Source organism: Doryrhamphus excisus, chromosome 22, assembly GCF_030265055.1.
Source record: "Doryrhamphus excisus isolate RoL2022-K1 chromosome 22, RoL_Dexc_1.0, whole genome shotgun sequence".
Classification (NCBI taxonomy): domain Eukaryota; kingdom Metazoa; phylum Chordata; class Actinopteri; order Syngnathiformes; family Syngnathidae; genus Doryrhamphus; species Doryrhamphus excisus.
The window spans coordinates 1,379,054-1,392,194 of NC_080487.1; the positions used below are offsets into that span (position 1 = coordinate 1,379,054).

Here is a 13,141-nt window from a genome sequence, read left to right on the forward strand (position 1 = left end):
TTTTTTTTACCGTAAAAATTTATTTTACAGAATTTTACTGTAAAATGAAAACCGGCAACACCGTTATTTTTATGGTGGTATTTTGGCAACCCAGCTGCCAGTTTTTTTACCATAAAATCTACAGTTTTATTTTTTTTACAGTGCACGAGGCCACGCACGATGCCGCCCATATGTATTTGGCGGTCGTCTGCATAAAAATAACAATAGAGGCCATAGTTTTCGGCCAACAATGGGGCCCAAGAATTGATCCCTGGGGGACCCCACAGTGAAATTCACATTTAAAGTCCCATTTAACCACAGGAAGTGATCGGTCAACGGTAATTGCCGCTGCTGTGTGGAAGCACTGCTTCTTCCTACTCCTTTTCAAATATGTCGTGTAACTTTTTTTTTTGAACAAACAAACCATAATATTGACTTGGAAAATGACGGAATACGGAATAGGTGCAGATTCTGAAAGATCTAGAAAGCTTTCTGTGTTGGATATTGTGTGTAGCTGCTCTATAGGAGTCCACAACTCCATATAAAGCGCCGAAAAATGAACATAATAGGTCCTCTTAATATTATAGCCACAGAGACAAAATTGATTTCAGATTTTTAAAATCTGTGTTGACATGCATATTGCTTTCATAAATGAAATATGAAGTATTTAAGAGTGGTTTTGGGCCCTTATTATACCAAAAAAGGCATTTTAGGGAGCTTTATTTCCATTTGCAATATGTAGGCAGGTTGAAGAAACTGGGTCACACACAAAGAAACACAAGACCATGCGTTCATTTTTCAGTTTTTCAAGTATTTTTTATGCTCGTCATAAATCATGTATCAGCCTTGCTTTGCTTTGCAGGCCATTTTGTGCGTCCGACACAGGGGATACCCTTGTTGACAAACCATTTCTCACGTCCCCAACAACAAATTTCATTATTCAGCAGGGCTGTGTGGCTAATATTACCGCTCCGTGAGTTAAAAAGAGAGCATATGAAAGCATAAGAAAAATGATATCATGACCGGCGTTCTAAAATAGGAGACTCCTATTCACATGTTTTATTTGAAACAGACCTTCAGGTCATGAAGCTGTAAATAACATTTAAAACCACAGCAGGTGCTTGCTAGCAGACACCCTCACGCTCGTGGATGTACCACAATGTATCCCACCAGGCATTCTCCAATTATTTTTAATGGCGCCGTGTCAAAGTCACCTCAGGTTGATGTTATGTAAAAATATGATTCGCTTGTGTTCCGCGCACAGCCAATCAGTGCAGCAGTGGAAGACTGAATCCAATGTCCCCCCCCCCCATATAAGCTTCTGCTGCTGCATAATTGCTCCCTCCCTGTCAACATGGCTACGGCATGACTGTGAACATTATTACCAATTTTATTGTTATGTTAAAGAAGAACAGCAACGGGCACAGAACAGAGTATATTTACTTTAACACCTTGCATTATTATCACTCCATAAACAAATACACAAACACTCTTAAAGGTAAATATCCTTTTAATGAAAAGTCACCATTGTTGCCGCCGCACAATGCCGCTGTTCCATTGCAGTGTCAGGTCCGGGTTCAAACAAAACATACTACAGCTTTTATAGCACATCAAGCAGTCCGGCAAAGCATCCCTCTAAAAGTGCTAATGGGCCACCGAGAGATAAATAATTAATCTAGGATGCATTGCATTTGTCTATTTTTTCATGCACGGAAACACGTTAGCCATGTTAGCTCATGAATTTTTCAAGGAAGTGATAGCTGCAGGTTTAAGATGATTGGTGTATTTCCGGTCTGCGGCGCCCAACGGCAAGACAATTTAATACAGTACATAATATTTGAATATGTAACAAGGAGCAATGATTCAGTTATGAAATTCTCATTAAAGTCTCGTTATGCTTTAATTGCTCGGCTGACTTTCCCTGTTCCTTCCCAGGGCTACATTTTGTGATTGAAACAACCTAGTGATTTATAAGCTAATTATGATCGAGGAAACATTGAACACTCTGCCTAGCAACAAGTTTCCTATTCTGCTACATTTGTAGTCATTTCTTCTAAACTGACTACTGTTTATTTACCAAATGTTCCAGTTAAATCTTAGGGCCAATAAAAATAAATGGCCCCCACTTAGTGTGTTGAGTCCTGTAGTATGTAGTACTGTATTCCCACTTTGGCCACTAGGTGTCAGTAGTCAGTAAACAAGGACAAGAAAAGGCATTTAGTCCAAGTTCAAATTGCGTCACAAAAGGCACAATAATAACATTCATTCATTTTCTACCGCTTGCTGAGGGTGCTGGAGCCTATCCCAGCTGTGTTTGGGGTTGCTGGAGCCTATCCCGGCTGTCTTGGGGGTTGCTGGAGCCTATCCCGGCTGTCTTGGGGGTTGCTGGAGCCTATCCCGGCTGTCTTGGGGGTGGCTGGAGCCTATCCCGGCTGTCTTGGGGGTGGCTGGAGCCTATCCCAGCTGTCTTTGGGGTTGCTGGAGCCTATCCCAGCTGTCTTTGGGGTTGCTGGAGCCTATCCCAGCTGTCTTGGGGGGTTGCTGGAGCCTATTCCAGCTGTCTTTAGGGGTTGCTGGAGCCTATCCCAGCTGTCTTGGGGGTTGCTGGAGCCTATCCCAGCTGTCTTGGGGGTGGCTGGAGCTTATCCCAGCTGTCTTGGGGGTTGCTGGAGCCTATCCCAGCTGTCTTGGGGGTTGCCGGAGCCTATCCCAGCTGTCTTTGGGGGTTGCCGGAGCCTATCCAGTTGTCTTTGGGGGTTGCTGGAGCCTATCCCAGCTGTCTTTGGGTGTGCTGGAGCCTATCCCAGTTGTCTTGGGGCGAGAGGCGGGGTACACCCTGGACTGGTGGCCAGCCAATCACAGGGCACATATAGACAAACAACCATTCACACTCACATTCATACCTATGGACAATTTGGAGTGGCTAATTAACCTAGCATGTTTTTGGAATGTGGGAGGAAACCGGAGTACCTGGAGAAAACCCACGCTTGAGAACATTCAAAAACCACACAGACATGGCCGAGGAATCGAACTCGGGTGTTCTAGCTGTGTGACCTGTGTGCTAACCACTTGTACACCGTGCAGCCGAATAACATAATAATCCAAAATAACACAAGCTATGTTGGGGCTATAACCCATGACAAGCTAAAACTAAACTCTGAACCTGTGACATCACTTCCTGTCTGCAATACATCTGTCTGCCCATCATGAAGGTCTGCTTTTAGTGTATTGCTGTGACACACTAAATGGCTTATTTACTCGTATTATGTCTGCTATATGGGGCTCTAATAATGTTAAAAACTGTATTTATAAGATCATAAACAGGTTTTCTATGCCTTAACTAAGAAAGTATTCCATGAATGAATATTTATCGCTGTCAAGTCTGGAACCAATTAATCACGATAAACAAGAGACGACTGACTTGTGGTCTTTTTAAAGTCATTTGGTTTTTCATTCCCACAACTTTGTAGGTGTAAATTATCATATTTTTATCGGCTTCTGGGACAGTTACGATTGAGCCAGATGAATTCCGCCAAGCTACAAGAAGCAGTGCGTACATGCGTGTCAACAGGAAGTCCAATCAGCGCCAGTATGGAAAGAGAATCACTACGCATGGAAGAGAAACCGGAATAAAATAAAAACACATCAGTCAGAAGAATGAGAGTTTTTCTAGTACGTAGACCACCTAAGTGGTTTTTCTTATAAAACTAGTATCCTATACAACAGTACTTATGGTGGAAGACTCCTCCGACTTTGCTTGCCTGCTGGGCAACGACTTGAGATACTCCAGATGCCTGCGGGCGTCCTCCTGGTTGGCCCTGACATAGTAGACCAGATAGGAGATGACCATGGTGAACCAACCGAACATGACCACCAGCATGGCCACGTCCGTAGTCCTCTTCATCACCACGCATAGGTCGACATCTGGCTCCAAGAGGAAGGCCAGTCCCTGAACGCTCATTTCCTCCGGATCTGAAGTCTGGCACACAATACCAGTCAGCGACACGGGTTCCAGGTCTACGCGGGGCATGGCCATTTGCAGGTTGCAGTCACAATGCCAGGGATTGTTTGTTAAATTGGCACGCGCCCGCAAGCCTTCGAAGGAATCCGGATTAAAATGAGCTAACTTATTTGCGGAAAGGTCAAGGAACTGCAACGAGGAACCCAGACCTCGAAATGCTCCGGACTCCAGCTGGGTTATGTCATTGTGCGACAGATCCAGTTCCACCAGGTGGCTCAAACCAGTAAAAGCGTTGGCCGGGACTGAAGTGAGGAGGTTAAAGTCCAGGTAGACTCTCCGTGTGTCGTTGGGGATGTCCTGCGGTATCTCGGTGAGCTTCTGATTGCTGCAGCGCACGGTCTTGCCGCCGCCGCCGCCGCCGCCGCCTTCGCCCTCGGAGCAGTAGCAGCGTTTGGAGCAACTGGTGGCGGCGTTGTTAAAGCAGAAGGTCATTAGCACAAGGCTGTGCAGCAGCAGACACATCACCGCATAGTCGATCAGGATGGACATGTTGCGATATGGGCATGCCCTGGGAATGCATCAATCTCCGCGGTGACTGATGAGCCTGTGACATAAGAAGAGCATATTAGATGATGAATGAATCTTCTCATTGAAGCAAACGACTGCGCTCCTGTTGCATTTCCCGGGAAGTCTACGGATCAAACAGTCCTTTATCCTCGGTACAATAAACAAGGCAAGATAATCCTTTGGTGTCACTGCGCCTCTTTTGTAATTGACATCCCCGCAGAGCGCCACGGCTATTTTGGTGCATGCAGACTCGTATTAACAGAGCGATACGGCACCAATTGTTCACACGAAACAACTCATTCAAGTGAGTGGCATTGATATTATTGTCCATCTGCAAATCTGGTATCGTTTTTTGTGTTAAAAGCATTTTTAATTGCTAACTGGTGGCGTTTTTTAATGTACTCATTTTAGTCGAATGCAGTGAGGGTCAACTAAGGCCAAACTACACCAAGTCCAGCTCACCTGGGTGTCTTCATTTCGTCAATATGTACGCTCAATGAACACAATCCACTTACAGAGATTAAAAAAATGTAATCGATCTCGGTGTGAGTATCAAATAGCTTTTTGGAGGGGGGGGGCGTTGCAATAGTGGTACTGATACTGTGTCCTCCAAGGAGTTCCGCAAAGAAAATGCACAAGCAACATTTAATTAGGAGCAGTTGTGTTGCTTGGCTGTGTAATAATGAGCCCTGTTTCCACTAAGGTTTATACCATAAATACTAATATTATTTCACTAAACCACAATGGAAATGGGCAGATATTGGAGTCTGTTTATTAATTCATTTTAATATTTTTTTTTACTTCATTCATTCATTTTAAACCGCTTTTTCTAATGAGGGTCGCAGAGGGTGCTGGAGCCTATCCCAGCTGCTGGGTTTGGCTGGTGCTGCAGGTTAAAATAGAATCCTGATTTTGCGGAAATTCACTTATCGTGGTCGGATCTGGAACCGATTTAACCGCGATAATCTCCTGAAGCGATTTATGTTAACATTGCAAGATGGCGCTAGCTGCATGTCGGTTGGACAACTCATGCCTTTTACCTGTGTTGACGCTGAATTCATCAAGCGGTATTTCTACTAGCTGAGTAGTTTTAGCACCTTAGTTTTAGCGCTCTGATCATTATTACAGTAAAAAAAATAATAATAATAATTAAGTGAAAAAAATTGGGCGGCACGGCGGTCGAGTGGTTAGCGCGCAGACCTCACAGCTAGGAGACCGGGGTTCAATTCCACCTTCGGCCATCTCTGTGTGGAGTTTGCATGTTCTCCCCGTGCATGCGTGGAGTTTTCTCCGGGTACTCCGGTTTCATCCCACATTCCAAAAACATGCTAGGTTAATTAGCCACTCCAAATTGTCCATAGGTATGAATGTGAGTGTGAATGGTTGTTTGTCTATATGTGCCCTGTGATTGGCTGGCCACCTGTCCAGGGTGTACCCCGCCTCTCGCCCGAAGACAGCTGGGATAGGCTCCAGCGCCAGTGACCCTTGTGAGGAAAAAGCGGTAGAAAATGAATGAATGAATGAATATACTGTCAGGATAGCATTGGTAGGGTTCCTTGTGGTTTACTAGACAGCATCAATGACTGACGTCTAGTGGTGTAGAATACATCAGAAAATATAATTATAGTTGTATTTTTGTTCATTTAGCCCTTTTTATGCTTGAAAAAAATGCTTAAATCAGGCCATGAATATGTAATTAATTAAATATGCATTTTTTTAAAGTAAAAAGCAGTAAACCACAACAAAACAGTTACAGTCAGAAAATCTGTGATCTGGTGATGCATCGAAATTTGAACCGCAAAGTAGTAAAGTCATTCAGTTAAGCGTTATCGAGCACTTCCTATTTAAGAAACATTACCATAAATACTATAAATACCATAACTACCATAACGTTATTAACCAGGCTTTATTATTTTTAGCGCGAGTTAAATACACGATTTAAGAATTAATTCATTCATTAAGATTATTGGCTAATTGATCTGTTAAATTGTGACATATTGTCTTTAATCATTACAACTGTTGATGATGTATTTATTATTATCCATTTAATGACCTTTTTAATATTCATTCATTAATTATAATATTATTAGTGGGCCGAGCTGTTAGCCCGTAGACCTCACAGCTAGGAGACCCGAGTTCAATTCCACCCTCGGCCATCTCTGTGTGGAGTTTTCTCCGGGTACTCCGGTATTCCTCCCCACATTCCAAAAACATGCTAGGTTAATTAGCGACTCCAATTTGTCCATGGGTAAAATGGCATACAGCAATACATATTTTATGTTGACAGTTTTCCACGTTGACATAGAAATATGAGAAACCTTGTCGCATTGAATGCAGCACTCAATAAGAGAGGCATCAAGGAACTGGAAAGACTGTGGACTAGTACTCTAGCATCCTGAGCTGTGTCCTTTCAGACTGGGTACATTCGATCCAAAGCAGCGTGGGAAGGATGGAGAATAGAAACTATTATGGCGTTAGTCGTCAGGTAAAAACACAAGTCAGGGTTTCCCGTCCTGTGGTTAGCTGAAGTGTAAACCACAAGTTAGCGTCGTAATGTTAAACCCGCCCGCTTGATATGATACGATACGATACGATATGATATGATATGATCACCCGACACTTCTAGTATGTGTCCTATTTCCCTTCCGGCCCCCACGTTTTCCCTCTCCACTCCCATTATCCCTTGGTCAAATATCAGGCTGTGACCCATGTGACAGGAAAAAGAAAGGCTGGCTGGCCGGCTGGTTTGCTGGCTGGCTGGCCACTGTCACGCTCTTTGACTTAGTCATGCCCCCCCGCTGATAAGTGCAGGAGCAAATCAATCACAAGGTGTTTTTCTTTGGCTGGAAAATATAGAAAATATGGAAACAAAGTACAAAGCGAAAGAAGATGAATGAATGGGTAAATACCGTACATGCATGTCTTTTATTTGGATTTAATGTCATCTTTTAAAAGGGTGGAATGTTCTGAACTCCTGTTTCCACTCTAGAGTTGTAAAAGTGTGGTATTCAGCGACATATGACATATGAATGCATGTGATTATGATGAATATGATTTTTAAATGGATGGGAAACCGAATCGTTATTTTCATAACTGTATTGCATCCCACAGATTCATGCGTTTTTTTTTTAATTTTATTTAGGCAAATATATGAAACATTACAATGCATTTCTTACATCAATGAAAATATAACTTTTAATTATTTACATTTTTTATTCAACTATCTGATCACAAGCCCAAAAGGAGTAGGCTGAAGCAAAATATAATATAAATGCCTACCCCCTTTTGGTTTACATTAATACAATATATACATGCTAATATATATCAGTGGTGTCCAAACTACGGTCTTGGGGTCACTTGTGGGCCACATTGTTTTTTATACTAAAAAAAAAAAAACAGCAAAGGGTTGCACGGCGGGCGAGTGGTTAGCACACAGACCTCACAGCTAGGAGACTAGGGTTCAATTCCACTCTCGGCCATCTCTGTGTGGAGTTTGCGTGGGTTTTCTCCGGGTACTCCGGTTTCCTCCCACATTCCAAAAACATGCTAGGTTAATTAGCCACTCCAAATTGTCCATAGGTATGAATGTGAGTGTGAATGGTTGTTTGTCTATATGTGCCCTGTGATTGGCTGGCCGCTGACAGCTGGGATAGGCTCCAGCACCCACCCACGACCCTCGTGAGGATAAGCGGTAGAAAATGAATGAATGAATGAAAAACCCAGCAAAATAGATTGGCACATAAATTAATAATATATATCATAATTAGGGATGTCCGATATTGGCGTCCGATATGGTCCAATTCTCAATTTCCGATACCTATATGTGTAACATGACATATATTCTGTGGCGGAATGAACACATATGTGTTGTTTAAAATATCGTTTTCATGATCGGGAAAAAATGTGATACCAATATCACCCAATCGATGCAGATATCGGGCCGATACATCCTTAATATACATCCTTAATAATAATAATCTTGCCTATACCTCCATGTGATAACCAGACTGCTTTCATTTGCATACTAAATAAGTCCTAAATTTGCACCTCGGATACTAAAGTTGCAAATAGTTGCTTTAAAAAAAAGCTGATTTATTGTAAAAACGTGCCAATCCATCCCAAAGCATCACCCAGTTGAGAGCATGCAGCGTGGGATAAAAGACGCTGGTTATTTCTCAGTGGGGGGGGGGGCTAAAACCGGGAGAAAAAGAATACAGCCTTGACCTTCTTGAAGATATTATAATGTAACTTTAATCTTATTTTCAAGCTCTTAGCTCCATCCTCTTACAATGCATCATTGGATGTCAGGTTCAATTCCTAGTGATTTTAACCACAGTCAGTGTCCAATGCCGTTTTCTGTTCACATAGTGTAATAATGGCCTTTGGGAGGAATTAGAATTGATTATGACATGAATCTGAATTAGTGTAAATATGAAATTGAATTACTTTTCAACATGCTGTGTGAATGGAAGATGTGATATTATATTGTAAATACTTCAAAAAATATACAATTGTATCCATACTGCAAATACATCGCTCACAGCAATACAATGGCTGTGTATCATGAATAGGCTACCAATTCCATTCATACATTCTGGAATCCGAATAGAAACCAGATTGTAAATACATGCAAAGCAAGCAACGGTCAAGCACACACTCACGTTTGCAGAGCTCTGTCGCTCCGGCTCATCTTCACATCATCATGGCTCGTTTAAACTTGTGCTGGTTCTGGTTCTGGTTCGGAGAGCCAAGACGCGCCGCTTGAGATGCTTCCACAGCAGTTCCACAGCAGTTCACCGCTCGCTTTTTTTTTTTTTTTTTTTGTAGTTTCCACGCAACCAGGGGAGGCAGCATATCATCTGGCGCCAGTGTGTTCTCTCAGAGAGGGAGCAACCAACAACATGGGTGCTACCATTATGGACTCTGCCCTAATGGATCCTCCCTGGTAGCTTTGGCTTGTTCGTGCTAATCACTTTAGGGTTTAGGAGCTCGCAATTTCAGGGCTGCGCGCGCACGCGTGTGTGTGTGTGTGTGTGTGTGTGTGTGTGTGTGTGTGTATGCATCAGGTGGCTGCAAAGAGGCCACGCCCCCTTGTCGAGCACTTCCTATTTAAGAAACATTACCATAAATACTATAAATACCATAACTACCATAACGTTATTAACCAGGCTTTATTATTTTTAGCGCGAGTTAAATACACGATTTAAGAATTAATTCATTCATTAAGATTATTGGCTAATTGATCTGTTAAATTGTGACATATTGTCTTTAATCATTACAACTATTGATGATGTATTTATTATTATCCATTTAATGACCTTTTTAATATTCATTCATTTTCTACCGCTTTTCCTCACAAGGGTCGCGGGGGGTGCTGGAGCCTATCCCAGCTGTCTTCGGGCGTAAGGCGGGGTACACCCTAGACTGGTCGCCAGCCAATCACAGGGCACATATAGACAAACAACCATTCACACTCACATTCATACCTATGGACAATTTGGAGTGGCTAATTAACCTAGCATGTTTTTGGAATGTGGGAGGAAACCGGAGTACCCGGAGAAAACCCACGCATGCACGGGGAGAACATGCAAACTCCACACAGAGATGGCCAAGAGTGGAATTGAACTCGGGTCTCCTAGCTGTGAGGCCTGTGTGCTAACCACTCGTCCACCGTGCAGCCCTAAAATGTAATATTCATTCATTAATTTTCTACTGCTTATCCTCACAAGAGTCGCAGGGGGTGCTGGAGCCTATCCCAGCTGTCTTCGGGCGTAAGGCGGGGTACACCCTAGACTGGTGGCCAGCCAATCACAGGGCACATATAGACAAACAACCATTCACACTCACATTCATACCTATGGACAATTTGGAGTGGCTAATTAACCTAGCATGTTTTTGGAATGTGGGAGGAAACCGGAGTACCCGGAGAAAACCCACACATGCACGGGGAGAACATGCAAACTCCACACAGAGATGCCCGAGGGTGGAATTGAACCCTGGTCTCCTAGCTGTGAGGTCTGCACGCTCTTTTTAATATTCATTCATTAATTATAGTATTATTAGTGGGCCGAGCTGTTAGCCCGTAGACCTCACAGCTAGGAGACCCGAGTTCAATTCCACCCTCGGCCATCTCTGTGTGGAGTTTTCTCCGGGTACTCCGGTTTCCTCCCCACATTCCAAAAACATGCTAGGTTAATTAGCGACTCCAATTTGTCCATGGGTAAAATGGCATCCAGCAATACATATTCTATGTTGACAGTTTGCATCTGTCTACAGGATGGACTGACGGTTAGACCCATAAAATCATAATAAGTACTTGCATCAGTTTCAAAAAGGCATTTGTAATTGTACACAAGCTATCCCGCCACTGTATAAAGACTTAATCATTCAAAGTAAGTCGGAGAAACCTACTGTATTGATTCTAATTCCATTCATACCATCATGGCTGAACGCTTGGCAGACTCTCCCGGGTCTTTGCCCATATACAACAGTTTTAGCGGAATCAATCAAACTTCCTTATCTGTTGGCAGCAAGAAGAAAGAGGACGTGGGGAGGGGGGGGGGGCAAGAGATCCACTGGCTTGAAATCACAAAAGTTTATCATCTTGACTCCTCCTCCTCAACCTTTGAGATACTTTTGGTGGCTGCAACTCTGTAGGGTACTGGCGTGTGGGAGTGACAAGAAGAAAGGCTCATGTACAAGTGAAGGCCTTCAGACCCCGAGATAAAAAATACTTTTGTCTATGGTCTTAGTATTATTATTCATTTTCTACAGCTTATCCTCACAAGGGTCACAGGGGTGCTGGAGCCTATCCCAGCTGTCTTCATGCGAGAGTGCCCTGAATCACAGGGCACATATAGACAAACAACCATGGAGTCGCTAATTAACCTAGCATGTTTTTGGAATGTGGGAGGAAACCGGAGTACCCGGAGAAAACCCACGCATGCACGGGAAAAACATGCTAACTCCACACAGGGATGGCTGAGAGCGGAATTGAACTCAGGTCTCCTAGCTGTGATGCCTGTGTGCTAACCACTTGATGCCATGCAGCCCTAAAATGTAATATTCATTCATTCATTCATTTTCTACCGCTTATCCTTACAAGGGTCGCGGGGGTGCTGGAGCCTATCCCAGCTGTCTTGGGGCGAGAGGCGGGGTCCACCCTGGACTGGTGGCCAGCCAATCACAGGGCACATATAGACAAACAACCATTCACACTCGCATTCATACCTATGGACAATTTGGAGTGGCTAATTAACCTAGCATGTTTTTGGAATGTGGGAGGAAACCGGAGTACCCGGAGAAAACCCACACAGAGATGGCCGTGGGTGGAATTGAACCCTGGTCTCCTAGCTGTGAGGTCTGCACGCTAACCACTACACCGCCGTGCCGCCCTACTAATGACTAAGTATGCTAAATTTATTTTTGTATTTAATGTATTTTTTTTAATGTAATGGTTAACAGTACAGTGGGGGGCTGCACGGCGGTCGAGTGGTTAGCGTGCAGACCTCACAGCTAGGAGAGCAGGGTTCAATTCCACCTTCTGTGTGGAGTTTGCATGTTTTCCCCGTGCATGAGTGGGTTTTCTCCGGGTACTCCGGTTTCCTCTCACATTCCAATTGGGAATAGGTATGAATGTGAGTGTGAATGGTTGTTTGTCTACCCCGGGTCTCGCCTGAAGACAGGTGGGATAGGCTCCAGCACCTCCGCGAAAATAATGATGAATAATAATAATGAATAATATGGGACTTTTCAAACATCCTTATCCATGCTATGGTGTTTTATTGTAGCCAAAGAAGGCCCATTTTCCCAAATATAGGCCGCATGGTGTTCAGGACCCCCCCCCGCAGCCACAAAACCGTTCCTGCTCTTCATTTACAGGAAGATGAGATGAGTGAAACAGCACAAATAGGATTAGTTGGACTCAGCTACAGAGGAGAGTGCACCGGCAGTCAATCTTCTTCACTTTTATCAGATTACTTCAAAAGCGTCCGTGAGCGTGAGCGATCAAGCATTAGCCCAGCGCTTTCAAGTCAATTAAACGTCCGTCGTTATGATGTCTTCTACTCCACTATGCAGTCCTGATTAAGGGAGCAGGTTTGGCACACCTGTAATCCTCTGAGTGGGGATTTACATAAGAGGCCCTGCAGTGTCTCCATGCTGCAGTGGAACTCCACAAGTCATTATAAATATTTCTCGTTCATTCTCATTTTTCATCCTCGCTCGCTCACACATACGCACCGGCACGCTCCTATTTGATAGGCGAACACGCACTCCTCTCTGGAGTGTACCCCTCGTCCCCATGAAAAACATCAAAGTCCCGCCTGCTCTTTTGCGAACACATTAGCATATTTATTATTTATTTCCTTGCATGTTTTCACTCTGCATTACACAAGAAAGGTGTTTCAAAAAGATTTGGGAGGCACAGCCAGTAATAATAGGTGTCACCCCACCTCATCTGGAAGCACCTGGAGGTCTTTGAAATCCTTTCCTTTCGGTGGAGAAGTATTTGGAAAGTCCCGGGAGGTGTTGGCGAATTAGCATTCAGCACAGATTACGACAGTTTATGTAGATAAATCACAATCTGTTGCTAGCATATACTAGCCATCGAGGGTGCTTTGATGATGCATGTTA

The 13,141-nt window shown here is 43.6% G+C and overlaps 1 protein-coding gene across 1 annotated transcript; it reads right to left on the reverse strand.

Moving 5' to 3' along the window:
* Nucleotides 1-1,342: 1,342 nt before the first annotated feature.
* lrrc3ca (leucine rich repeat containing 3Ca) lies at nucleotides 1,343-9,457 on the reverse strand. Its single transcript, XM_058062334.1, has 2 exons — nucleotides 9,169-9,457; nucleotides 1,343-4,544 (listed from the first exon to the last, which is right to left on the reverse strand). The coding sequence occupies exon 2, from the start codon at nucleotides 4,487-4,489 to the stop codon at nucleotides 3,695-3,697; it is 795 nt and encodes a 264-aa protein (XP_057918317.1). The 5' UTR covers nucleotides 4,490-4,544; nucleotides 9,169-9,457; the 3' UTR covers nucleotides 1,343-3,694.
* Nucleotides 9,458-13,141: the final 3,684 nt, after the last annotated feature.